We start from the raw sequence: 27,323 nt of genomic DNA on the forward strand, positions 1-27,323 counted from the left end.
AAATGTGACATAGCCAATGATGGCTGGGTTATGGTAGAGCCCTGCTCTGGGGCAGGTGGGGTGCATCCAAATCCAAATGCTAATAAATGTGCACCATTTGAAATAGAGCCCATGTGTTGTTTCATGTGTAGCTCAAAAGTTCATCAAGCAGTGAATACCAATCAAGCAACTTTAGGGGAAATATTTTCTAGCTGCAGGTCTGACATTTTCAATTCCTTTGATGTGTGCATAAGAAAGCAATGAAAGAGAAATGATCAAGCTATGCTTTAGGACCGGCTTTTGCTTTCGCTCATGATTCAGGCAACTCTAAATTTTCACTGTACTTTTATCAATTAACTACTGAAATGTGCTTCTGTCATAATGATAATGGGGAAAGAATATGTTCACAGATGCTCATGTAAACATGGTGACGCTAAAATATCTTGATGATTCCACCAGTCTCCCACCATAACTGCAGCGGAATCTCCAGGAAAATGGAGGATACCCCGGTTGAATTTCTGGGAGTTTCTTGGTTGCCCTTTAAGGGGCCAAACTTCTGTCCGCCCCTTACAAGTGATGGCCAGGGGCAGGGCTCCTTACATGGGGAATTCCCACTTCCCAGGCTGGACAGGGACCATGTTTATCAGTGGATACCAGTATGCTGAATGAGTGAAGGTGCACTGATCTTCACAAGGGCATATGTGGGCACCACTGGTGAGGCAAGAGGCCTGAACCACCAAAGGGAGGCAGCTTTTTTCACGTCTTGTAGAGTGGCTCTCTTGCTTAGGGAACCAAAGGGAGTGTGACTGGGATTGGGGGAAGGGGCCTGGGCAACCACATCCGTCCCAGGTAGGCAGGCAGGCACCAGAAATGGGCTGAAATGGTGCGTGTGACCACCTGTCCCGTGGTAATTAAGTGCCCTCCCACTGATCACGCAGACTCTAGTGGGGTCAGTGCTGAAGGTCACTGGCGAGTGTGATCCCAGTCCAGCTGCTGGGATCATAACCTGTGAATTTTAGGTAACTTTTTCCTATAGTTTTATCTTTTCACATTTGTCTTTTATTACATAAGGTTGTGAGTAACCTAATACAGTTACATTTTATTACTACAGACTTATAAGAATGAAAAAATGGGCTCCCTTGCTAAGAGTTTGAGCTCCTTCCACTGAAGATGGATGATGCATCAGAGAGACAAATTATTGCAGGTTTGACTGTAACATTGTGTACATCCAATGTTATATTATTCAAATACATGCACTCATTGATATAATTTCTGTCAGTGATCTTTGCCATTTCCCAAAGACAATGGTCTTCAGAAGCTCTGAGTACTGCTAATAGGACATTGGAATTTTTCCACCTTCAACAAAAACAAATGTACACAAACTCTTCAGATGAATTCCTATTTTAACACTGACATAGGCAATCTAAAATGGGATTGAATCTGAAGTACTATCTTTATGAAAAAAAGTGCTTCTTAGTCCTTTATTCATTTATTTACAAATATAGAATGACATGATGTAAATATCATTGAATTACATCTTTGTGTTACTCGTACATGATAGAGTTTGACAAAAGTGACACATAGCTTTTGTGGCTCTTTTCATGAAGGCTGTGCCCTTTTAACAATTAAAAAGAATAAAAACTAAAATGTAGGTGTAGAGGTGGGAGTGAACCAAAGAAGTCTTTTTTTTAGTTTCTTTCAGATTTGTCACTCTTTCAGTGCACAAAAATCACAAATCTGCAAAGCGGTGAGGCAATTGTCTTCTCTTACTCTCATTTTTCAATCTCTTGTTGTATCATGTGTCTCCTGAAGATTTGGTCCACTACAGTTCAGTGTCTGACCCAAGATAATTACATGTGCATCTATGCAATGTTCCCTTTATTTTTTTCTGGGTGCGCAGCCCGTATAATGGGCTGTGCGTTCTGGGTGCGCAGCCCGTATAATGGGCTGTGCGTTCTGGGTGCGCAGCCCGTATAATGGGCTGTGCGGCTCATTCAAATTTCCACACATGCACGGTCTCTTCTATTTAAAAGCCGGTGTGCTGGCTGTGCGGGAGCTACAGACAGCTGCGTGGCCGTGCAGCTTAAAGATCTGCGTTTTCTCTGGAAATCAGGAAGTGGTCTTGTTCAGTTTGAGATTAATTACAGCCAAATAGCAAGGGTGTCGGAATTAAAATCAAAATCCAGACATCCACTGGATTCATCATGTCTAATTAAGACATCGCACATTCCCAGCATGGAGCTTTGCTTGCAGGGAGCACAAGTCAGAGATTCTGGGTTGCAGTGATGCCGTCCTATCTCTGACATATACTTCCTTTGAGCGCAGCTTCCCTGCTGGCAGTGCAGGAATGTGCAACTAGCTCTTGGTTTCAACAATGACAAAGTGAGCACATAGAAAAAGTTAGCGAGGAATTTACTTTCTGCGTCTTGCTGGGTGAAAGGGTAAGACTGGGATTATCCTCTTTGGGGCAGAGTTCCAGCGAAGCATGATTCCTGCCCACCCCCTCCAATTCCTCCTCAACTCTGAATAATTTCCATGGGTTGGGGATTATTATCGGTGCATGATGAGAATAACAATTTCAAGGGCAAGCCTGCCACTGGCCCTGAGGGAAGTACCAGTAGTGGTACAACAGGACCGTTGCTACAGCTCTGTAAGAGGTGGGGGACAGTTTTAAAGGGGCAGAAGTGCCTCAAAGATGCCAGGAGCTGCAGAGGGGACAGAATGGAGAGAGGCAAGGAGGTTACAAGGCCTCTCCCTCCATGAAGCACCTTGGGGCCATTACTGCCATGTCCTATTCCTACTGCCACCTTCTCCATGGAGGCCCTGAGCAGCAGCGGTAGTGCAGGTGGATGCAAGGAAAATCTGCCAGGTATCCACACCATGCACCATCCCGTTTCCCCCCACCAACCCCCTGGATGGGGAAGGAGCAGTCAGCATCAGATCTGGCAGTGGTTGATGCAGTAGAATCCTGTCTGGGACAGTGAGGCAGCGGAAGGCTTCAAAGCCTGAATTTGCAGTCATTCTCTGCTGTGATTGGGCTCAATTTTGGGCAGGACTGCAGATTGCAGATGCCTGACCTAAGTCTCAGGCCTGAATTAAAAATAAAATCATTCAAAATTCATTAAGATCATGGTGGGGGGGAGGGGTGGGGGTGGACTATTTGTTTCCTTTGAGCTGTAGAATATTTCTGTTTAAAAAGAAGTTTGATACTATCACCTGAATAACTGGCTTGGAACAGTACACAACAGTGTGAGAGCTGAATTGAAAGATGCAGTAATAATTACAAATTTGCTTTCTCTTTAATTCTTTTTTTGTTAAAAGAGATGATGTGATTCCCTTAAATTCTATACTGCAGTGTAATTTCAAATTCAGTTTAATATTCAGTTTAATGGTAGTTAAATAACCAATTTTCTTAGATGAGCTGTAAATTCCTCCAGCTAAACATTGGGAAGATCAAAGTCATTGTCATCAGCCCCTGCCACAAACTACATACCCCTAGCAACTGACTCCATCCCCCTTTCTGGCCACTGTCTCAAGCTAAACCAGGCTGCTTGCAAGCTCAGCATCTTGCTCAACTTTGGGCTGAATTTCCAACCTCAGATCCTCTCCATCACAAAGACTGCCTCCTTCCACCTCCGGAGACCGGAAGGAGCGGACCTGGAGGGAGCACAGCGAGAGCGGAGCAGTGAAAAGGAGCAGTCCCGAGCGGCAGGAGCCTGAGACCGAGAGGAGTGCACCTGGAGGGAGCACAGCGAGAGCGGAGCAATGAAAAGGAGCAGTCCCGAGGGGCAGGAGCCGGAGACCGGAAGAAGCGGACCTGGAGGGAGCACAGCGAGAGCGGAGCAGTTAAAAGGAGCAGTCCCGAGGGGCAGGAGCCTGAGACCGGAAGAAGCGGACCTGGAGGGAGCACAGCGAGAGCGGAGCAGTGAAAAGGAGCAGTCCCGAGCGGCAGGAGCCGGAGACCGGAAGGAGCAGACCTGGAGGGAGCACAGCGAGAGCGGAGCAATGAAAAGGAGCAGTTCCAAGCGGCAGGAGCCTGAGACCGGAAGAAGCGGACCTGGAGGGAGCACAGCGAGAGCGGAGCAATGAAAAGGAGCAGTTCCAAGCGGCAGGAGCCTGAGACCAGAAGGAGCGGACCTGGAGGAGCACAGCGAGAGCGGAGCAGTGAAAAGGAGCAGTCCCGAGGGGCAGGAGCCTGAGACCGGAAGGAGCGGACCTGGAGGGAGCACAGCGAGAGCGGAGCAGTGAAAAGGAGTGGCAGCAACTCAACAGAGGCAGTTTTTGAAAAAGTGACGTTAGAGTAAAAAAAGTGACATCGGCACAAGGAGCTGATTGGTGAGTAGCTTGTGAGTGTATTTTCTTTAAGTTTATAAGTTTATTTCTGCTAAGTTAGTTAATAGCCTGTTAAATAGAGGGAAAGAGCTGATTGTTGAGTAGCTGGGGAGTGTTTTTTGTTAAGTTTTAAGTTTATTTCTGCTGGGTTAGTTCTTAGTCTATTAAATAGAGGCATGGCAGGGCAGCTCAGTCCCGTGGAGTGCACATCCTGTGCCATGTGGGAAGTCCTGGACGCTTCGCGTAGTCTGGATGACCACATGTGCGGGAAGTGTCACCAGCTACAGCAACTCGAGTTCCGGGTTTCGGAGCTTGAGCGACGGCTGGAGTCACTGCTGTACATCTGTGAGGCTGAGAGTTACATGAAAAGCATGTTTCCAGAGGTGGTCACCCTGCAGCTTAAGAGTATGCAGGCAGAGAAGGAATGGGTGACCGCCAGACAGAAGAGGAGGACCAGGCAGGTAGTGCAGGAGTCCCCAGAGTGCATTGCGTTCTCCAACCAGTATTCTGCTCTGAGTACTGGTGACAGCGATGGTTCCTCTGGGGAGTGCAGCCAGAGTCAAGTCCACGGCACCAAGGGTGGCTCAGCTGCACAGGGGGGAGGAAAAAGAGTGGAAGAACAATAGTGGTAGGGGATTTGATAGTTAGGGGAGCAGGCAGGCATTTCTGCAGCTGTAGACGTGACTCCAGGAAGGTGTGTTGCCTCCCTGGTGTCAGGGTCAAGGGTGTCACTGAGCGGCCGCAGGACACTCTGAGGGGGGGGAAGGTGAACAGCCAGAGGTCGTTGTCCATATCGGAACCAATGACATAGGCAGAAAGAGGGATGAGGTCCTGCAGGCAGAGTTTAGGGAGCTGGGAGAGAGATTAAAAAGCAGGACCTCAAAGGTAGTAATCTCTGGATTACTCCCGGTGCCACGTGCTAGTGTGAGTACAGGAATAGAAGGATAGAACAGATGAATGCGTGGCTGGAGAGATGGTGCAGGAAGGAGGGCTGTAGATTCCTGGGGCATTGGGACTGTTTCTGGGGAAGGTGGGACCTGTAAAAGCCAGATGGGTTAAACCTCAACAGAGCCGGGACCAATATTCTCGCGGGGAGGTTTGTTAGTGCTGTTGTGGAGGGTTTAAACTAACTTGGCAGGGGGGTGGGCATCAGCATATAGGAGTAGAAAAGATGAATAAGGTGCATAAAAGAGTGAGTGTGTTGGATAGTACTAGAGAAGATAGTACTAGAGGTGGTAGTAGTACCATATTAGATAGGAGCAGACTAAGAACGACTACGAAAAATTCAAAAATGGGTTTAGAATGCATGTATGTAAATGCACAAAGTGTGATGAATAAGGTTGGTGAGCTATAAGCACAATTAGCTGTGTGGCAATACGATGTTGCGGCAATAACGGAAATGTGGCTTAAAAATGGTGAGGACTGGGCACTTAATATTCAAGGGTACAAGGTGATCAGAAAAGATAGGGAAGGAAAAAAGGGAGGTGGGGTGGCAGTGCTGATTAAGGAAGACATTGTAGTGTTGGAAAGGGAGGATGTTCTTGAGGGGACAAGGACAGAATCCATTTGGTTAGAGTTGAGGAGCAAAATGGGTAAGATCACGCTATTGGGGATATTCTATAGGCCTCCAAATAGTGAGAGGGAAGTAGAGGAGCAAATCTGCAGGGAAATTGCAGAGATATGCAAGAGCTATAGAGTGGTGATATTGGGAGACTTTAGTTACCCAAATGTCGATTGGGATAATGCTAAGGTAAAGGGAAAGGAGGGGGAAGAATCTCTGAAATGTGTTCAGGAGGATTTCCTTGACCAATATGTTCTTGGTCCAACTAGGAAGGAGGCATTGCTGGATCTGGTGCTGGGGAATGAGGTGGGCCATGTCGACCAAGTGTCTGTGGGAAAACACTTGGGTACGAGTGATCATCATATCATAAGATTTAGATTAGCAATGGAGAGAAGCAAGGAACAATCTAGAGTGCAACTTCTAAACTGGGATAGGGCTAACTTCAATGGGATGCAAAAGGGTCTAGCCAGGGTAAAATGGAACCAAAGACTGACAGGTGAAACTGTAATGGAACAATGGGTGATCTTTAAGGAGGAGATGTTCCAAGTACAGGCTAGGTACATTTCAACAAGAGGGATAGGTAAGGGGACCAAAGCAAGGGCTCCTTGGAATACGAGGGAGATAGAGAAGATGATGAAACAAAAAAGAGGGTGTATGATTCATGTCAGCTGAATTCTTCAAGGGAGAACCAGACCAAATACAATAAGTTGAGAGGGGATGTGAAGATGAAAATAAGATTGGCAAAGAGAGAATATGAGAGTAGAATGGCAGTTAACATAAAAGGGAACCCAAAAATCTTCTACTGGCATGTAAACAGTAAGCTGGTAGTAAGAGGCGGGGTGTGGCCTATTAGAGACAAAGAAGGTGATATATGCTTAGAGGCACAGGGCAAGGCTAGAATATTCAATGAGTACTTTGTATCGGTGTTTACTGAGGAGGTGGATGCTGACAAAATATCGGTAGAAGTGGAAAAGGTAGAAGCAATGGAAGGGGTGAAGGCAGGATGTACTAGAAAGGCTTAGAGTGGACAAGTCGCTTGGACCAGATGGCTTGCATCCCAGGTTGTTAAGGGAATTGGGGGAGGAGATAGCGGAAGGGCTTGCCATAATTTTCTAATCTTCCCTAGATGCGGGGGAAGTGCCTGAGGATTGGAAAGTGGCAAATGTGACACCTTGTTCAAGAAAGGGTGTAAGGACAATTCTAGTAACGACAGTTTAACATCAGTGGTGGGTAAAGTTTTAGAAACAATAATCAAGGGAAAAAAACGGTCATTTGGAGAGGTTTAAGCTAATTAAGGAGAGCCAACATGGGTTTGTAAAAGGAAGATCGTGTTTGACTAATCTAATTGAATTTTTTGATGAAGTAACAGAGAGAATTGATGAAGGGATGCAATGGATGTTGTCTACATGGATTTTCGGAAGGCGTTTGACAAAGTACCACATAGAAGGCTGGTTAACAAAATTGAGGCTCATGGAATAGGTGGGTCAGTGGCAGCTTGGATAAGGAATTGGCTTAAGGACAGAAAACAGCGAGTTGTGGTAAATGGCTGTTTTTCAGACTGGAGGATGGTAGACAGTGGTGTTCCCCAAAGGTCAGTGCTGGGGCCACTGCTTTTTTTGATATATATATATAAATGACCTGGATATTGGAATACAGAGTAGAATTTCTAAATTTGCCGATGACACCAAACTTGGGGGTGTGGCAAACAGTGATGATGGTATCAATCGACTGCAACAGGGCATAGAAAGGCTAGCAGAATGGGCAGACAAGTGGCAGATGGAATTTAATACAGAGAAGTGTGAGGTGATGCATTTTGGCAGAAGGAACAGTGAGAGGCAATATACACTTAATAGCACAATTTTAAAGAGTGTGCAGGGACAGAGGGACCTGGGAGTTAGGGTGCATAGGTCCCTGAAGGTGGTAGGACATATTGAGAGAGTGGTTAACAAAGCATATGTGATCTTGGGCTTCATAAATAGAGGTATTGAGTACAAAAGTTGAGAAGTTATGCTGAACCTTTATAAAGCGCTGGTTAGGCCACAACTGGAGTATTGCCTCCAATTCTGGTCACCACACTTTAGGAAGGACGCGAAGGCCCTTGAGAGGGTGCAGAGGAGGTTTACCAGAATGGTTCTGAGGATGGGGGATCTTAGCTACAAGGACAGGTTGGAGAAGCTGGATTTGTTTTCATTAGTGCAAAGGAGGTTGAGGGGTGATTTGATAGAGGTGTACAAGATTATGACAGGTTTGGATAGGCTAGATGGGGAAAGACTGTTCCCACTAGTTGATGGTACAAGGACGAGGGGACACAGATTTAAGGTTTTGGGCAAGAGATACAGGGGGATGTAAGGAAAAGCTTTTTTTGCACAGCGAGTGCTGATGACCTGGAATTCGCTGCCGACGGAAGTGGTGGAAGCAGACACTCAATGTTTTCTAAGAGAGACTGGATAGGCACTTGAGGGAAATAAACTTGCAGGGCTACAGGGATAGAGCGGGGGAATGGGACTGACTGGATTTCTCTACAGAGAGCTGGCACGGACTCGATGGGCAGAATGGCCTCCTTCTGTGCCGTTATCACTCTATGACTATGACTATGACCTCTGTAACGCCATCCAACTCTCCCGTGCCACAGCCCATCTGCTGTTGAAATGCTCACCCATGTCTTTGTCAGTTCCAGACTCGCCTAGTCCAATGATTTCCTAGCCAGTCACCCATCCTCTATCCTCCAAAAACTCATCCACATTTCTGTTGCCCATATCATTTCCCACACCGTCGTATTCACTCATCAATCCGTCCTTGCTGATCTACATCGACTCCCGGTCCCCCAACAACTCAAATTTAAAATTCTCATCCTTATGTTTAAATCTCTCCATGGCTTCATCCCATCGGATCTCTGTAACCTCTTCCAGCCCTCTCTGTTCCTCTGACTCCAGCTTCTTGTTCAGCCCCCCCCCCCGCCTCTTTTACCCCACCAGTGGCAGTGATGCCTTCAACCACCTGGGCCTCATGCTCTGGAATTTCTTCCCTCAACTCCTCCACTTCACTCTTCCCCTTTAAAAGCTTCCTTAAAACCCACTTGCTGCTGACGCTGCTAAAATTTGCAGCGTTGACGGAGGTCCCTACTTTTGCATGGAAATGGTAAGGGTCTGCGCGCTACTTAGGGAACATCTCCGGCGCCTGCCTACCCAAGAAAGCCAGGACTTCTGGATGAAGTCAGCCCATGCAGGAGGGTGCTGGGCTCTCCACATAGACAAAAAATATTCAGTCCATCAGTCTCCTGTATAAGGGGGCCAAAAAACACTCAAAAATGTTGTAGATCTTCAAGAGTCCAAGCCGTATTCTGGTGATGTCCACATGTACCCTTTCCCTTTGGTGGCCTCAGAAGGCTGGTAATGTGGGAACGCCCGGCTATACTCACTGGAGTTTAGAAGATTGAGAGGGGATCTCATCGAAACCTATAAAATTCTGTCAGGTCTGGACAGACTAGATGCAGGAAGGATGTTTCTGATGGCCGGGGAGTCCAGAACCAGGGGTCATAGTCTAAGGATAAGGGGTAAGCCATTTAGGACTGAAATGAGGAGGAATTTCTTCACCCAGAGAATGGTGAACCTGTGGAATTCTCTGCCACAGAGGGCGGTGGAGGCTAGTTCATTAAATATATTCAAGAAAGAGTTGGATATATTTCTTGAGGCTAAAGGGATCAAGGGATATGGGGAGAAGGCAGGAACAGGGTACTGAATTTGGATGATCAGCCATGATCTCATTGAATGGTGGAGCAGGCTCGAAGGGCCGAATGGCCTACTCCTGCTCCTATCTTCTATGTTTCTATGGGAGATCCAAACCTTAGCACCGGCCTTTGTAAGGGACAAGCAGAGACTCCGTCCCTTACAGGCTCATAGAAATTCTCAGCTAAGGCTGGAACTCGATGGAGTAGATCTTGATCTTGTGCGATAGTGTAAAACGGGTTACAATCTGTCGGCAGCCCACTTTACATCTATCCCAATTTTTTATTTCATCATGGAAATAAAATTCAGGAGAGATGTTAAATGGGCTGCCGACGACTTGCTATCACCCGTTTTACACTATTGCGCAAAGTCAAGATCAACCCCAATGTGTCCGGGACCCAGCCTAATATCCAACCCTTCCGGAAATGTCTCCAAGATATAACTCTCGCAGATCTCCTTGGTGTTGTTTATAGGCAGTCTGCAGTTTGAAGCATGGTCATGGAGGTTCTCTTGCTCGTCTGCAGTAACTTCAGCATTTGCATAATTTTTCTGGAGCTTCTGCAGCTATTCCGCCGAAGCTACGGTGGATGAGCTGGCAAAATTCCCATGATGTTTAGCTGCTAAGATGGTGTTTCCCTTTTAGCCCACTGCTCAGATATCCCTCTGAGAAAGTGGTACACAAAGGCCACAAAGCAGAACACTGAAGTCTACTGCAGACCAATTGCAAGTTTCTGTAGATTGCCAGCTGGCTATAATTTCCTAGTTCCTGCCCTTGAGGAGATACCAGGGTTATTAAGGTAAAAAAAAACAGCAGAAAATTATACTTTTTGTTTTTATTTTTGATGCTTAGAAGTGTGACATCTGAAGTGTGACAGATGTGTGCTAGATGCAAGACCTTTATATAGACAGATAGATTTAAAACGAATTTTAAAGGATCCATAACTCAGTGTTGCATCTTCATTCATGTGTACAGAAAAATACTAATAGTTATTTCAGAAATTGTCCCATGAGTAAGTCTGCTTCTCAGACTGTTGGAATATCTTCCTTTATAGTCTGTTCAATGCACTTTGTTCATTGGTTTTACTCTTTTTTGGTAAATGACAACACCTGGCCAATTTCCTGAAGACTTAGGTTGGTTGATAAGAGATTTCATGCACTGACCTGAATGAGCATCCAGCTGAACTGGCACAGGTAGAGGTAATGCATTACCAGTCCAAGGGCAGAGCAACTTTCATCCGAGAGTTCTCGACTTAGGTAAATGGACACCAAAAACGAGATCTGAAATATTAAAGAATTTAAGAAAATATTACAGTTGATGATCAATAAACCCAGAGTCATCCCCCTAACCTCAATGCTGGAAATACTCAGGTCAGACAGCATCTGTGGAGAGAGAAACAGAGTTAATGGGGGGAATTTTTTGGAGGGTCAGTGGGCGCGCTTGGTGGCGGGTCGGCTGGGAATATTTTTTTTTGACAGCAGGTAGGGAACCCGCCTCCACACTAGTCTCCCAGATGTCAGGTCTGTCATCGCTGAACAGACCCATCACCAAGCAGCGGGGGAAGCAATTTAGATTATTAACAGCTTGTTAACAGGCACTTAAAAACTATTTTAAACTCACCTTTAGATTTTGAGAGTTCGCCAACGGCTTCCCCGCTGCTCGAGGATCACGTCAGGTAAGGAGGTCGGGAGTTGTATCAGAATGGGATTATTTTTTAACCTGACAGCTGCAATTGTGCTATAAAAGCTCCCATTTCATAGCTGTTCACTTTCCAATGTTAGAAGCTGTTGCTCACTGCATTTGGAAGACAGATTGAGTTTTATGCAGCTTGCAAGGGTTTGGAGCAAACTCTCTACCCAGTGTCACCTCATTGGAACAACCTCTCTCACCATTGACAGATCGCTTCTGTCATCTCAACCTCACCTGCCATCTATTTCATCAGCATCGGTGCCCTTGAAAATATCTCACCTTGGTCCTCAGAATTCCACCACGATCAGCCCCAACACCAGCAGCACCAGGCACACCAGCAGCACCAACATCAACACCAACCTTCTCTGCAATGAACTGATGCTGCACAGGACCGAGGACGGGAAAAGTAGGCCCTGGAAGGTCGGACACCGCGGGAGGCTCGGAGGTCAGACCGGGTGGAAGGAGAGCCAGGGAGAAGCAGGCCCCGGGACGTCGGTACCACGGCGGCTGAAGATTGTCGGGCAGGAGTGCGGGAAAGGCGGAGCGAGGCGAGAGCGGACCCTATTGTGATGGCGCCGATGAAGATGGCTGCTGTCCTTGCGGGCTCCATGCGTACCAGGCAGCTAAGTGTCCTTGATGCTTGGTGCGCTCGGCTCGTTAAGGAAAAAGCATTTCACTGACTGGATTTCACTTGTTGTATTTGGTTATGTGACAAATAAAAAATTGAAATTGAAATTGAAATTGAAATCAGCACCCAACCACATTGCTGCCCGGGACGCCAGGGATGGCCTCACCATGGCCAGATTTACTTCACTTGACGCTGTACACCCTGGCTGCCACATGATACGCCAGGTTGGCACCACCCCACACCAACACAATAAAGCATCCCTACAATGCCCAAGCCATTCCTTTCACACTCATCGCCATTGCAGGGGGTACTGTTAGGTCTCACCACTCACTGCAACTCACTAAGCCACTTCCAAAGGTGCACACAAATCTGTCCAAGAACGCAAACTGTTGAAATTAAAGATTTCAATGTTTGACAGCACATTAATAGAAACTTCGCATGAACATTGGCTAAAACACCCAAGTGCCTACCCTTGTGTTGTTAGTAGGTATGATTGGACTAGGATGAGGGTGAGTGTGAGGGGTGGCTAGTGAAATGGGGAAGTGATAATGTAGATAGAGAGGGATGGGTGGAGTTGCAATGTAAGTTGGTGTGAGTAAGGATGTGCAGGAGCAGGGTAGGGAAGACAGAGTGATGGGGATGTGATGAGAGGCACAGCAGGATGAGGTTGAGTATGGCTTTTTACTAACGTGTCATGATCTAATGAGATCATTGAAACGTTTGCGGCACTGCACCCAGGTCCTTCTAACCACATCCCTGCTTGTGCCCTCCTTTGCAATGTGCAACCAGGCTGTGTTGATCTCCTGGGGCAGTGTATTCCGCCCATGGGAAGGGAAGAGAACCTCCCTGCGTGCTGTGACTCCCTCCATAAACATATGGAGAGTCATGGGAGAGCCTGGGTGCAGCCATGCACCTCTGTGCAGTGCTTGTCAGTGTTTGCAGCACCTCAATTCTTTAGAACACTGACAGCAGAAGTGTCAAATTCAATTTGCGCATGGTCCCTTTAAGGAAACCGGCTGATGACGGGTCATCAAGTGACATCATCAGACCCGCTCCTTTCAATTGGCCGGGAAATGCACTAGGCAGGCTTAACAAGCCCAATCATTGTAATATCACTCTACAGAGCGGGCTAGAACAAGCAGCATGGTCGCACCCCGTCACTGACCGCACCGGACCCGCCTCATTAGGCAAAATCGTGGCCAACGTTTCAGGTCAATGACCTTTTCTCAGGGCTCTGACAAAAGGTCATTGACCTGAAACATTGGGCTCGATTTTCCAAGCCCTGAGGAGGCGGGCATGGAGGCAGGACAGCACATAAAATCAGAGAAAGTGGGGGCGGATGGCAAACCCGCCCCCATCCCGCCTCCGTGCCCTTTTGCCAGGGGGCGGGAGGATGTGCAGCTTCGGGTCCCGTCTTCTGGAGGTGGGAAAGGCTTTTAATCCTTTTAACTGCCTGTTAACAGGTAGTTAACAGGCAGAAAAAGGGATTCGTGCCATTTTACCTTCACAGCTGAAGGCTTCCCGACCTCGGAGAACCCCGCCGGGTTGGAGGAGACGTGGAGGAGGTCTGCGGTGGTCGGAGGCACCTGGAAGTAAGGTGTAGAGGTGAGTGATGGGTGCAAGTGTGGAGTGTTAAGTATGCAAGGTGAGTGATAAGTTTAAAAAAGTGTTGACTTAACTTTTTTTACTTCTATAGCCTTTAGCCGTGCTGGATCGGGAGAGCGGACATCCACCTTGTCAATTTCAGGTAATGGCTGATGGACCCTCCGATCCATCAGACATCAGAAATTTACTTTTTTACAATGTTTTTTCAGTCCTCACCACAAAAACTGATCAAACTCAAGAGAATGTCAGTGTTTGACAGCTTCACAGAGCTGTCAAACGCTGTAATTTCTTCTTTCAAGAAGTCTTGACAGATAGCACATCTGACGTTGACGTGATCTGTCAGTGACTTCTTCCCTAACTGGCTTGCTGAGCCCACAGGGCGGGCTTAACAAGTTCAATCAGGGGAAAATCCCTCTGAATGGTCAGCCGAGGATGGAGGCGGGACATTGTCATGACAAGCAGCAGTCCCGCCTCCAAGTCGCCTCCATTGACAAAATTCAGCCCATTAACTCTGTGGGGGCGATTTTGTCAGCCCTGGGGAGGCGAGTTTGGAGGCGGGACTGCCGGGAAAATGGCAAAATCTGGGGGTGGGTGCCCATTCCGCCCCCGTGCCATCTTCCCAGGAGGCGGGTACCTGACCTGCGTCGGGTCCCGTCTCCTGGAGGCGGGAAGGGGATTACAGCCACTTAACTGCCTGTTAGGTAGTAAGGCGTAAGGCCTGCCTTTACCAGGATAAGAGTAGAAAAAAGTAAAAAAAACTTCACTGATTTATCATTTAAAAATACTTTAAAAAAGCTAAGTTTATTTTTAGCCCTATAGAATACATTAATTATTTTTTCAAAAAATAAAATTTTTGTTTAAAATACTTAATTTATTGTAATTTCAAGTCACTTTAAAAATGTGATTTAAAAAAAAAATTATTTAAAGTTTTACTATGTTTTTTCATTGATCTTCATTCATATTGACAGGTCTTCCTGTCAAATGTATGAAGGGAGATTCCCTTCTGTGATTGGCTCCCCATGGCCCACGTGATCCCAGGGACGCTGTGAACTACATGCGCCTTTGAGATACGTGGGCCCTGCGCACTTGGAGTTTGGTGAGGCCCAGCATCGGAACTGTGCGCGTCCCGGGAGCCCTCGGGTAAGGGTGCAGATTTCTCCAGATCGCAGGCCTCTGCCCGCGGGAGGCCTGTGATCGGAAAATACGGGCCATCATGTTGTAACCGAAGAACAATTGTCATAATTTTAAAATGTAGCATAAAATGTAACATAATGAAAGTTGATACGGCTGGTCTCAGTTTTAAAAAGCTAAAGGAGCATTTCTGCCATCTTCCTTTCCCACCCATCAATATAAAAAAACACAAACAACCAGACCTCAAAAATAAATGTTATATGAGACCACTTCTATTGTTACAGAAGAATGATGGGTGGTATACTTAAACATAAGTTAATTACCCTATTAGAAAACCACTGTATTAAAACATATCATTCGTGACAAAAAATTAAATAGTTTCTTAATAGCTAGAGTAGCAGACTGGGGATGGGAACACTATCTGAGTAATCAGTAACCAAGTAAGTAAATTGTATTCTATTCAGATAACATTTTTGCTCTGTGCACTTTGTAATGACCCCATCCCAGTGTCATGTAATCTGATATTTATACCTAACTAGACTTCCTGGTGCTTCTAGCTCTAATATTTATAGTTGTTTAGCAACTCAGTACTTGACCAGGTCTCAGCTTGACTCTGCATGGTCAGAGAAAATGAAACAAAACTGCAGCAAATATTATGACACTTTGAAAAGCTGAAAAGCAGTGATAGCACTGATGCTACAAAAATAGTCTTCTAACTTCATAAAAGTACCTAATGACCAGTATTCTACCTTCGTAAAAATATAGTTCTTTCTGAATACCATTCCATCTCTAACCTCTCTTTCCTTTCTAAGGTGATTGAACGTGTTGTTGTCTCCAAGCTCAGTATCCATCTCTTCCAAAACTAGTTGTTCAAATCCATTCAGTCAGGCTTTGGCCCTGCTCACAGCGCTGAGATACCTCTGGCCAAAGACAGATATTAGATCCTCTGTGACTGTGAATGTAGAGTGTTATATCTTCTTGACTGCTCAACAACATTTAATATAGTGAGCCATGCCATTCTCCACTGTCACCTCTCCTCCGTTTCCCAGCTCTGTGGGATTGCCCTCACATGGTTCCACTCCTCTCTCAATACAATAAGAACATCTTTAGCAATGGCACCCCAGACTATTATTCTGGATATCCCCAAGGATCCCACTTTGATCCTTCTTCCTCATCCATATGCTGGTCTTCTTAATGCCAACCATAGCTCTTTCTCGCTACCACTTCATCTGACTCTACGATCACCTCTGTGTTTTAACACTGCCTAACTGACAAGAAGTCCTAGATGAGTCAAATTTTTCTCCAACTGAACACTGGGAAGACCAAAGCCATAAGGTGTTGGCCACTGACTCTATTCACCCCACCCGCCCCCTTCCCAGCCACCTGTTCAGACTGACCAGATGGTGCGAAACCTTGGCATCCTGTTCAACAACAACTTGCTTAGGGCCTAGTCAGCTGAAGGCAGAGCCACCAATGGTGGGGTGAAGAGAGTGTGGGATGCATAAGAAGCCAAAGTTGGAGGAATGCAGAGTTCTCAGAGGGTAGTAGGGCTGGATGAGGTTACAGAGATAGGGAGGGGTAAGGCTACGAAGGGATTTAAACACGAGAACAACACAATAATACTACAGTATCTAAATGCACACAATTTTCTGAAAGTCTTAATGCATGTGTCTCTGTGAAATAAAATGTAACATATGTGAATATTCTATTATAAGGACAGTCGATTATGAGGTTGCATAAACATGGTTTGTATTCCCTTGAGTATAGAAAATTAAGGGGTGATTTAATTGAAGTGTTTAAACCTTAAAATTAGAGCCAGGCCATTCAGGTGTGAAATCAGGCAGCTGTGAATGTTCCGATCAGTTCCAGGGGCAATAGAGCTCAGCAAAGGTAAGTTTGAAATTATTTTTGTGGGACCCGCAGAGGTGCTCCTCCAGGCCCCATAAAAATAAAATGGGCTATCGTCCTCGGGAACCCCGTCTGCAATTGCGACCCCTTCCACATTTAACTTTCTGCCAGCTGGGGGGGGACGGGTATTGGTCAGCTGCATCAAGATGCCAGTTTGGCATCCCACAGCTCAGTGTCCGAGTGCACCAGTCGCTGAAGGTAAGCATGCAGGTGCAGCAGGCAAATGGTATGTTGGCCTTCGTAGCGAGAGGATTCGAGTACAGGAGCAAGGATGTCTTGCTGCAGTTGTACAGGGCCTTGGTGAGACCACACCTTGAGTATTGTGTGCAGTTTTGGTCGCCTTATCTGAGGAAGGATGTTCTTGCCATGGAGGGAGTGCAGCGAAGATTCACCAGACTGATACCTGGGATGGCAGGAATGACGTATGAAGAGAGATTGAGTCGATTGGGCTTGTATTCGCTAGAGTTTAGAAGAATGAGAGGGGATCTCATTGAAACTTATAAAATTCTAACAGGACTAGACAGACTAGATGCAGGAAGGATGTTCCTGATGATGGGGGAGTCCAGAACCAGGGGTCACAGTCTAAGGATAAGGGGTAAGCCATTTAGGACTGAGATGAGGAGGAATTTCTTCACCCAGAGAGTGGTGAACCTGTGGAATTCTCTACCACAGAAGGCCGTTGAGGCCAATTCATTAAATATATTCAAGAAGGAGTTAGATATATTTCTTAAGGCTAAAGGGATCAAGGGATATGGGGAGAAAGCAGGGACAGAGTACTGAATTTGGATGATCAGCCATGATCTCATTAAATGGCGGAACAGGCTCAAGGGGCCAAATGGCCTACTCCTGCTCCTATCTTCTATGTTTCTATGTTTCACTGCAAATGAGGCCATCTATTTGCTGCGGATATGGGTGACCGACTGCGCACACCGCCAATCAGGCACCCAAAATTTAATTTAATTTAATTTGAATTAATTAAAGGGTAAGTCATGGCAGGACAGCCTGGCCCCATGGTATGCTCCTCCTGCGCTATGTGGGAACTCAGGGACACTTCCTGTGTCCCTGACAACCATGTGTGCAGGAAGTGTGTCCAGCTGCACCTACTGGCAGATGGCATTGCGGCGCTGGAGCTGCGATTGGATATATACTGGACCATTCGCGATGCTGAGGGTGTCGTGGATATCACGTTCAAGCAGTTGGTCACACTGCACGCAAAGTTGGACAGGCAGAAAGGAAAGGGTTGACCAACAGACAGAGTAGTAGGCGAAGGCAGGTAGTGCAGGGTCCCCTGTGGACATCCCCCTCGCAAACAGATATACCACTTTGAATAATGTAGAGCGGGATGGCTTATCAGAGGAAGGCAGCAGCAGGGGTGGCTCTGCTGCACAGGACGGGAGGAAAAAGAGCTATGGTAATAGGGGATTCTATTGTATGGGGAATAGATAGGCATTTCTGTGGCCGCAAACGATACTCCAAGATGGTGTGTTGCCTCCCTGGTGCAAGGGTCAAGGATGTCTCAGAGTGGCTGCAGAACATTTTGGAAGGGGAGGGTGAACAGCCAGTTGTCATGGTGCAGTTAGGTACCAATGATATAGGTAAAATCAGGATGAGGTCCTAAATGCTGAATATAGGGAGTTAGGAGCTAAATTATAAAATAGGACCTCAAAGGTAGTAATCTCAGGATTGCTACCAGTGCCACGTGCTAGTCAGAGTAGAAATAGAAGGACATTTCAGATGGATACATGGCTAGACAAATGGTGCAAATGGTTCAAATTCCTGGGACATTGGAACCGGTTCTGGGGGAGGTGGGACTAATACAAACCGGACGGTTTGCACCTGGGCAGGTCCGGGACTGATGTCCTAGGGGAAGTGTTTGCTAGTGCTCGGGGGGAGGGTTTAAACTAAAATGGCAGGGGGTTGGGAACCTGAGCAGGGAGACAGAGGAAAGGGAAACAAGGATAAAAACAAAAGATAGGAAGGAGAAAAACAAAAGTGGCAGTCAGAGAAAGCAAGGGTTTAAATCAAACATGGCCACAGTAAATAATAATTCTAATAGGTCCAAGAGCGTTAAAAAAACAAGCCTGAAGGATTTGTGTCTTAGTGAGAGGAGCATTCGTAATAAGGTGGATGAATTAGCTGCGCAAAGAGGTAAACAAATATGATTTGATTGGGATTACGGAAACATGGCTCCAGGGTGGCCAAGGCTGGGAACTCAACATCCAGGGGCATTCAATATTCAGGAAAGATAGGCAAAAAGGAAAGGGAGGTGGGGTAGCATTGCTGGATAAAGAAGGGATTAACACAATTGTAAGAAAGGATATTAGCTCTGATGATGTGGAATCTGTATGGGTAGAACTGAGAAATACCAAGGGGCAGAAAATGGTAGTGGGAGTGGTATATAGACCTCCAAACAGTAATGCGGAGGTTGGGGATGGCATTAAAGAAGCATGCAATAAGGGCACAGCAGTCATCATGGGTGACTTTCACCTACATATAGATTGGGCTAACCAAATTAGTAACAATATTGTGGAGGAGGAATTCCTGGAGTGTTTACGGGATGGTTTCCTGGACCAATATGTCGAGGAACCAACCAGAGATCAGGCCATCTTAGACTGGGTATTATGTAATGAGAAAGGATTAATTAGCAATCTTGTTGTACGAGGCCCCTTGGGTCAGAGCAATCATAATATGATAGAATTCTTCATTAAGATGGAGAATGAAGTAGTTAACTCAGAGGTTGGGTCCTGAATTTAAATAAAGGAAACTATGATGGTCTGAGGCGCGAGTTGGGTAGGATTGATTGGGGAATGTCACTCAAAGGGTTGACGGTGGATAGGCAATGGCAAACATTCAAAGACCGCATGGATGAACTACAGAATTTGTTCATCCCAATTTGGCATAAAAATAAAACAAAAAAGGTGACTCAACCATGGCTAACAAGGGAAATTAGGGATAGCATAAGATTCAAGGAGAGGAGATATAAATTGGCCAGACAAAGCAGTAAACCTGAGGATTGGGAGCAGTTTAGGATTCAACAAAGGGGGAAAAAGGGATTAAGAAGGGGAAAATAGAATATGAGAGTAAGCTTCCAGGGAACATAAAAACTGACTGTAAAAGCTTTTATAGATATGTGAAGAGAACAAGACTGGTGAAGTCAAGCGTAGGTCCCTTGCAGTCAGAATCAGGGGAATTTATAATGGGGAACAAAGAAATGGCAGACCAGTTAAATACATATTTTGGTTCTGTCTTCACAAAGCAGGACACAAATAACCTCCCAGAGATGTCAGGGAACATAGGGTCTGATGAAAGGGAGGAACTGAAAGAAATCAGTATTTGTAGGGAAATGGTGTTAGGGAAATTGATGGGATTGAAGGCCGATAAATCCCCAGGGCCTGATAACCTACATCCTAAGATACTTAAGGAAGTGGCCCTAGAAATAGTAGCTGCATTGCTGATCATCTTCCAACATTCGATGGAATCTGGAACAGTACCCATGGATTGGAGGGTAGCTAATGTTACCCCACTATTCAAAAAAGGTGTTACAGAGAAAATGGGGAATTACAGACCGGTAAGCCTGACATCGGTAGTGGGGAAAATGCTAGAGTCCATTATAAAAGATGTAATAGCAGAGCACTTGGAAAACTGTGACAGGATCAGACAAAGTCAACATGGATTTACAAAAGGTAAATCGTGCTTGACTAATCTGGAATTTTTTGAGGATGTAACTGGTAAAATAGATAAGGGAGAACCAGTGGATGTGGTGTATTTGGACTTTCAGAAGGCTTTTGATAAGGTCCCGCAAAAGAGATTAGCGTGTAAAGTTAAGGCACATGGGATTGGGGGCAAGGTATTGATAGAGAACTGGTTGGCAGACAGATAGGAAAGAGTTGGAATAAACGGGTCTTTTTCCGAGTGGCAGGCAGTGACTAGTGGGGTACCGCAGGGATCAGTCCTTGGACCCCAGCTATTCACAATATATATTAATGATCTAGACAAGGGAACTAGATGTAATATCTCCAAGTTTGCAGATGACACAAAGCTGGGTGGGCATGTATGCTGTGAGGAGGATGCCGAGAAACTCCAGGATGATTTGGACAGGTTGGGTGATTGGGCAGAAGCATGGCAGATGCACTATAACGTGGATAAATGTGAGGTTATCCACTTTGGTGGCAAAAACAGAAAGGCAGATTATTATCTGAATGGCAGTAGATTGGGAGAAGGGGAAGTGCAACGAGACCTGGGTGTCCTTGTGCACTAGTCGCTGAAGGTAAGCATGCAGGTGCAGCAGGCGGTTAAGAAGGCAAATGGTATGTTGGCCTTCGTAGCGAGAGAGTTTGAGTACAGGAACAAGGATGTCTTGCTGCAGTTGTACAGGGCCTTGGTGAGACCACATCTTGAGTATTGTGTGCAGTTTTGGTCGCCTTATCTGAGGAAGGATGTTCTTGCCATGGAAGGAGTTCAGCGAAGATTCACCAGGCTGATACCTGGGATGGCAGGAATGACATATGAGGAGAGATTGGGTCGATTGGGCTTATACTCGCTGGAGTTTAGAAGAATGAGAGGGGATCTCATTGAAACTTATAAAATTCTGACAGGACTGGACAGACTAGATGCAGGAAGGATGTTCCCGAAGGTCGGGGAGTCCAGAACCAGGGGTCACAGTCTAAGGATAAAGGGGTAAGCCATTTAGGACAGAAATGAGGAGGAATTTCTTCACCCAGAGAGTGGTGAACCTGTGGAATTCTCTACCACAGAAGGCAGTACAGGCCAATTCATTAAATATATTCAAGAAGGCCGGTGGCATAGTGGTTAGCACTGTTGCCTCACAGCGCCAGGGACCCGGGTTTGAATCCAGCCTCGGGCGACTGTCTGTGTGGAGTTTGCACATTCTCCTCGTGTTTGCGTGGGTTTCCTCCGGGTGCTCCGGTTTCCTCCCACAGTCCAAAGATGTGCGGGTTAGGTTGATTGGCTATGATAAATTGACCCTTAGTGTTAGGGGGATTAAATACGTGGGGTTACGGGGATAGGGTGGGATATGTGTTGATGTAGGGGTTACGGGGATTGGGTGGGATATGTGTCGGTGCAGGCTCGATGGGCCGAAATGGCCTCTATCTGCACTGTGGGGTTTCTGTGATTCTGTGAAGGAGTTGGATATATTTCTTAAGGCTAAAGGGATCAAGGGATATGAGGAGAAAGCAAGGACAGGGTACTGAATTTGGATGATCAGCCATGATCGCATTGAATGGTGGAGCAGGCTCGAGGGGCCGAATGGTCTACTCCTGCTCCTATTTTCTATGTTTCTATGTAAAAGTCAAAATTGATCCCATTGGAGCGGATGTGACGATGGATAAGTGACCATTTATCATAGAAATCAGATTACTGTCTGTAGGGCTGATCTGAAATGCAGAATTTAGGACGTTTACACTGGCACTTGGAGGCTGGATTTAGGCAGATTTGACATCTGCTCAGATCTCGAAGATTTGATGTCACTTAATATAAAATCAGAACTGTGAGTTGAATCTGTCAATATCATTCTCCTATTTTTATGTTTAATATTTTTGAAACTACGGTCATAATTTTCCCTACCTCAGCTGGCGATGCGGTGGCAGGTCTCAGCCCCTCTGCTGGTTCCATCCCGGCCGCCGATATGACTTTCCCTGATTGGGCTTGTTAAGCCCACCCAGTGAGTTTCCCAGCCAATTGAAGGAAGCAGGTCTGATGATATCATTTGATGATGCGTCATCAGCCGGTTTCCTTAAAGGGACCATGGCGAACTTTCTTTTGACAGTTGTGCTGCCAGTGTTCTACATCACTGAGGTGCTGCAAATACTGACAAGCACTGCACAGAGGTGCACGGCTGCAGCCAAGCTCTCCCATGACTCCCTCCATATGCTTATGGAAGGAGTCACAGCATACAAGGAGGTTCTCTTCCCTTCCAATGGGCGGAAGAGACCTCCCCAGGAGACCAACGCAGCCTGGTTGCACATTGCACAGGAGGGCACACTCACCCTCATCCTAGTCCAATCATACCAACTAACAACACACAAGGGTAGGCACTTGGCTGTTTTAGCCAATGTTCATGTGAAGTTTCTGTTAATGTGCTGTCAAACATTGAAATCTTTATTTTCAACACTTTGCATTCTTGGACAGTTTTGTGTACACCTTTGGAAGTGCTTAGTAAGTTTGCATGAATGGTGAGACATAACGGTATCCCCCGCAATGGTGATGAGTGTGAAAGGAATGGCTTGGGCATTGTAAGGATGCTTTATTGTGTTGGGGTGGTGCCAACCTGGCGCATCATGTGGCAACCAGGGTGTGTAACGTCAACTGAAGTAAATGTGGCCACGGTGAGGCTATCCGTGGCATTCCGGGCAGCAATGTAGTCGGGTGCTGATGCCCTCTGTCCTGTGCAGCATTAGGTGATTGTGGAGAAGGTTAATGTGGTTGTTGGTGCTGATGGTGTGCCTGGTGCTGCTGGTGTTGGGACTGATTGTGGTCAGATTCTGAGGACCAAGGTGAGAGAGTATAAAGGGCGCCCATGCTGATGGAATAGATGGCAGGTGAAGTAGAAATGACAGAAGCGATCTGTCAATGGTGGGAGAGGTAATGAGGTCAGACTGCATGGAGACTTGTGTAAAGACTTGCACCATCCTGAATCTGCAGTGGAAATGAAATTTAGAAATGCTGGTGCTTAAGGGGAGATATCTGAATCAGCTGGGAGCTCTGAGTTGATATGTGAAGCTGTCAACTCATCAGCTGATTCAATGGCCACTGACCTCCCGCCTCAGCTTCACTGACGAGGTCTAGGCACAGCGAGAAACCGGTGGGAAACCTGTGAAAGTTAAAAAGCTGGGGGAAAAAAGCACTGTTAAGTGGCTGTAAACAAGCCACTAATGATTTGAATTGCGTCCCCCGCCACTGCCTGTTGGGTCTGCTCAGTGCTGGCCGATCCGATATTGGGAAATGGAGGTGTGCGCATTTTGACAGTGGGTTCCCGGCCCGCTGTCAATCATTTTAAATTTCACAGCTGACCCGCCACCAATCGTGTCTGCTGAGTGCTGGTAAAATTGAGGCTTACATTTTTATCCTACTCTATCAATATTTTAGTAGTAAATCTATCACAAGCAATGCAATTTCTCTTCTAAAACTCTAAACCTTCTTTCTTGTGTAGATGCTATGTGCATGAACAAAAGTTGGAAGAAAGTAGATCATGGATAATGGAGGCTGTTTTTTCAGCAGTGCCTTCATGCTCCCATTCTGTTCACTAACCATGGTAATTGAATACTGTGTACTTGGTGCATGCCAACAGAGTTTTAACTTTGTTTTGAAATGTGTGGCTTTATTTTTAAAACAGTTTGAATCCATTTTGTGCTTTAGACCTTTTTACTGTGATTGTTATTACAGATCAGTGGAGGGGTATATATTTCTATTAAGAACTGAAACTGCTGTTTTAATATTTTTTAATTACCCGAACATGGAATTGCTCATTAAAGCCAAGGAAACAAACCAAACAATTAAAAATAGAAAACAACACTGGTCCTTGAAGGGACAAGAAATCAGATAAAGCCAATCATCTGTAAAATGTGAAAAATATAAGAATGTGCTTGTGTTTTGTAGGAGGTGGGGCTAAAATGGCTGTACCAATTATGGTTACTGTAGCTGACAGTTCTTAGAGCCTCATACAAAAGTCATACAAAAGTCACAGCAAAATGGCATTCATTAGCACCAAAACTGCAGACTCTTGAAACAAGTCTCTGCCACAATGCACCAGAGAAATGGCTCAAGGTCAATATCCTGACAGCTGGGGCGAAGCCTATACTTAAAAAATAAGGAAATCATATCCCTGGTTTTGTGACAAGACTCCAAATATGGAAAAAAAATCATAAAGGGAAATCATAAATCATTCGTAACTCCTCAGATAATGAAGCAGTCTGTGCCCACATGCAGCAAGACCTGGACAACATTCAGGCTTGGGCTGATAAGTGGCAAGTAACATTTGTGCCACACAAGTGTCAGGCAATGACTATCTCCAACAAGTGAGAGTCTAACCACCACCCCTTGACATTCAAGGGCATCGCCATTGCCAAATCCACCACCATCAACATCCTGGGGGACACCATTGATCAGAAACTTAACTGGACCAGCCAAAGAAACACTGTGGCTACAAGAGCAGGTCAGAGGCTTGGTATTCTGCGGCGAGTGACTCACCTCCTGACTCTCCAAAGCCTTTTCACCATCTACAAGGCACAAGTCAGGAGTGTGATGATACACTCTCCACTTGCCTGGATGAGTGCAGCTCCAACAACACTCAAGAAGCTCGACACCATCCAGGGCAAAGCAACCAGCTTGATTGGCACCCCATCTACCACCTTAAACATTCACTCCCACCACCACTGACATACCGTGGCTGCAGTGTGTACCATCTTTTTTTTTGCTCATTTTTTAATGGGATGTGGGTGTCGCTGGCAAGGCCAACATTTATTGCCCATCTCTAATTGCTCTCGAGAAGGTGGTGAGCAGCCACTTTCTTGAACTGCTGCAGTCCATGTGGTGAAGGTACTCCCACAGTGCTGTTACGTAGGGAGTTCCAGGATTTTGACTCAACGACTATGAAGGATCGGTGATACACTTCTAAGTCAGGATGGTGTGTGACTTGGAGGGGACTTGGAGGTGGTGGTGTTCCCATGCGTCTGCTGCCCTTGTCCTTCTAGGTGGAAGAGGTTGCAGGTTTGGGAGGTGCTGCCGAAGAAGCCTTGGCGAGTTGCTGCAGTGCATCTTGTAGATGGTACACACTGCAGCCACGGTACGCTGGTGGTGGAGGGAGTGAATGTTTAAGGTGGTGGATTGGGTGCCAATCAAGCGGGCTGCTTTGTCCTGGATGGTGTTGAGTTTCTTGAGTGTTGTTGGAGCTGCACTCATCCAGGCAAGTGGAGAGTATTCCATCACACTCCCTACCTGTACCTTGTAGATGGTGGAAAGGCTTTGGGGAGTCAGGAGGTGAGACACTCACTACAGACTACCTAGCCTCTGACCTGCCCTTGTTGCCACTGTATTTATGTGGCTGATCCAGTTAAGTTTCTGGTCAATGGTGACCCCCCAGGATGTTGATGGTGGTGGATTCGGCGATGGTAATGCTGTTGAATGTCAAGGGGCAGTGGTTAGACTCTCGCGTGTTGGAGATAGTCATTGCCTGGCACTTGTGTGGCGTGAATGTTACTTGCCACTTATCAGCCCAAGCCTTAACGTCGTCCACGTCTTGTTGCATGCGGGTATGGACTGCTTCATTATCTGAGGAGCGGTGAATGGCACTGAACACTGTGCAGTCAGCAGCGAACCTCCCCATTTCTGATCTTATGTTGGAGGAAAGCTCATTGAAGAAGCAGCTGAAGATGGTTGGGTCTAGGACATTGCCCTGAGGAACTCCTGCCACGATGTCCTGGAGCTGTGATGATATACCTTCAAACACCACAACCACCTTCCTTTGTGCTAGGTATGACTCCAGCCAGTGGAGAGTTTTCCCCCCGATTCCCATTAACTTCAGTTTTACTAGGGCTCCTTGATGCCACACTCGGTCAAATGCTGCCTTGATGTCTAGGGCAGTCACTCTCACCTCACCACTGGAATTCAGCTCCTTTGTCCATGTTTGGACCAAGGCTGTAATGAGGTCGGGAGCCGAGTGGTCTTGGCGGAACCCAAACTGGGCATCTGTGAGCAGGTTATTGGTGAGTAAGTGCCGCTTGATAGCACTTTCGATGACACCTTCCATCATTTTGCTGATGATTGAGAGTAGACTGATGGGGCGGTAATTGGCCGGATTGGATTTGTCCTGCTTTTTGTGGACAGGATATACCTGGGCAGTTTCCCACATTGTCAGATAGATGCCAGTGTTGTAGATGTACTGGAACAGCTTGGCTAGAGGCGCGGCTGGAGCAAAAGTCGTCAGCACGATAGCTGGGATCTCGTCGGGGCCCATAGCCTTTGTTGTATCCAGTGCACTCAGCCGTTTCTTGATTTCACGTGGAGTGAATCGAATTGGCTGAAGATTGGTTTCTGTGATGGTGGGGACCTCAGGAGTAGGCTGATATGGATCATCCACTCAGCACTTCTGGCTGAAAATAGTTGCAAACGCTTCATCCTTGTCTTTTGCACTCACGTGCTGGGCTCCACCATCATTGAGGATTGGGATATTCATGGAGCCTCCTCCTCCCATTAGTTGTTTAATGGTCCACCACCATTCACGACTGGATGTGACAGGACTGCAGAGCTTTGATCTGATCTGTTGATTATGGGAACACTTAGCCCTGTCTATAGCTTGCTGCTTCTGCTTTTTAGCATGCACGTAGTCCTGTGTTGCAGCGTCCCCAGGTTGGCACCTCATTTTTAGGTATGCTTGCTGCTGCTCCTGGCATGCTCTTCTACACTCCTTATTGAACCAGAGTTGGCCCCTGGCTTGATGGCAATGGTAGAGTGAGGGATATGCTGGGCCATCAGGTTACAGATTGCAGTCGAATACAATTCTGCTGCTGCTGATGGCCCACAGCGCCTCATGGATGCCCAGTTTTGATCTGCTAGATCTGTTCTAAATCTATCCCATTTAGCACGGTGGTAGTGCCACACAACACGATGGAGGGTGTCCTCAGTGTGAAGACGGGACTTCGTCTCCACAATGACTTTGCGGTGGCCACAGCTACCAATACTGTCATGGACAGATGCATCTGCGAGAGGTAGATTGGTGAGGACGAGGTCAAGTAGGTTTTTCCCTCGTGT

General features: G+C 46.4%; 1 protein-coding gene across 5 annotated transcripts in view; it reads right to left on the reverse strand.

The window, feature by feature from the left end:
* adgrv1 (adhesion G protein-coupled receptor V1) overlaps positions 1-27,323 on the reverse strand; it is a 986,427-nt gene that overhangs the window by 164,773 nt on the left and 794,331 nt on the right. For all 5 annotated transcript variants that reach the window (XM_085989059.1, XM_085989068.1, XM_085989050.1 and 2 more), the window contains one exon: positions 10,759-10,875. In XM_085989059.1, coding sequence (XP_085845185.1) covers positions 10,759-10,875 — 117 coding nt within the window. The remainder of the gene's footprint in view (positions 1-10,758; positions 10,876-27,323) is intronic.

This window comes from Somniosus microcephalus, chromosome 1 (assembly GCF_052327205.1).
Source record: "Somniosus microcephalus isolate GS21.2 chromosome 1, FLI_Smic_1.0, whole genome shotgun sequence".
In the NCBI taxonomy this organism is placed as follows: domain Eukaryota; kingdom Metazoa; phylum Chordata; class Chondrichthyes; order Squaliformes; family Somniosidae; genus Somniosus; species Somniosus microcephalus.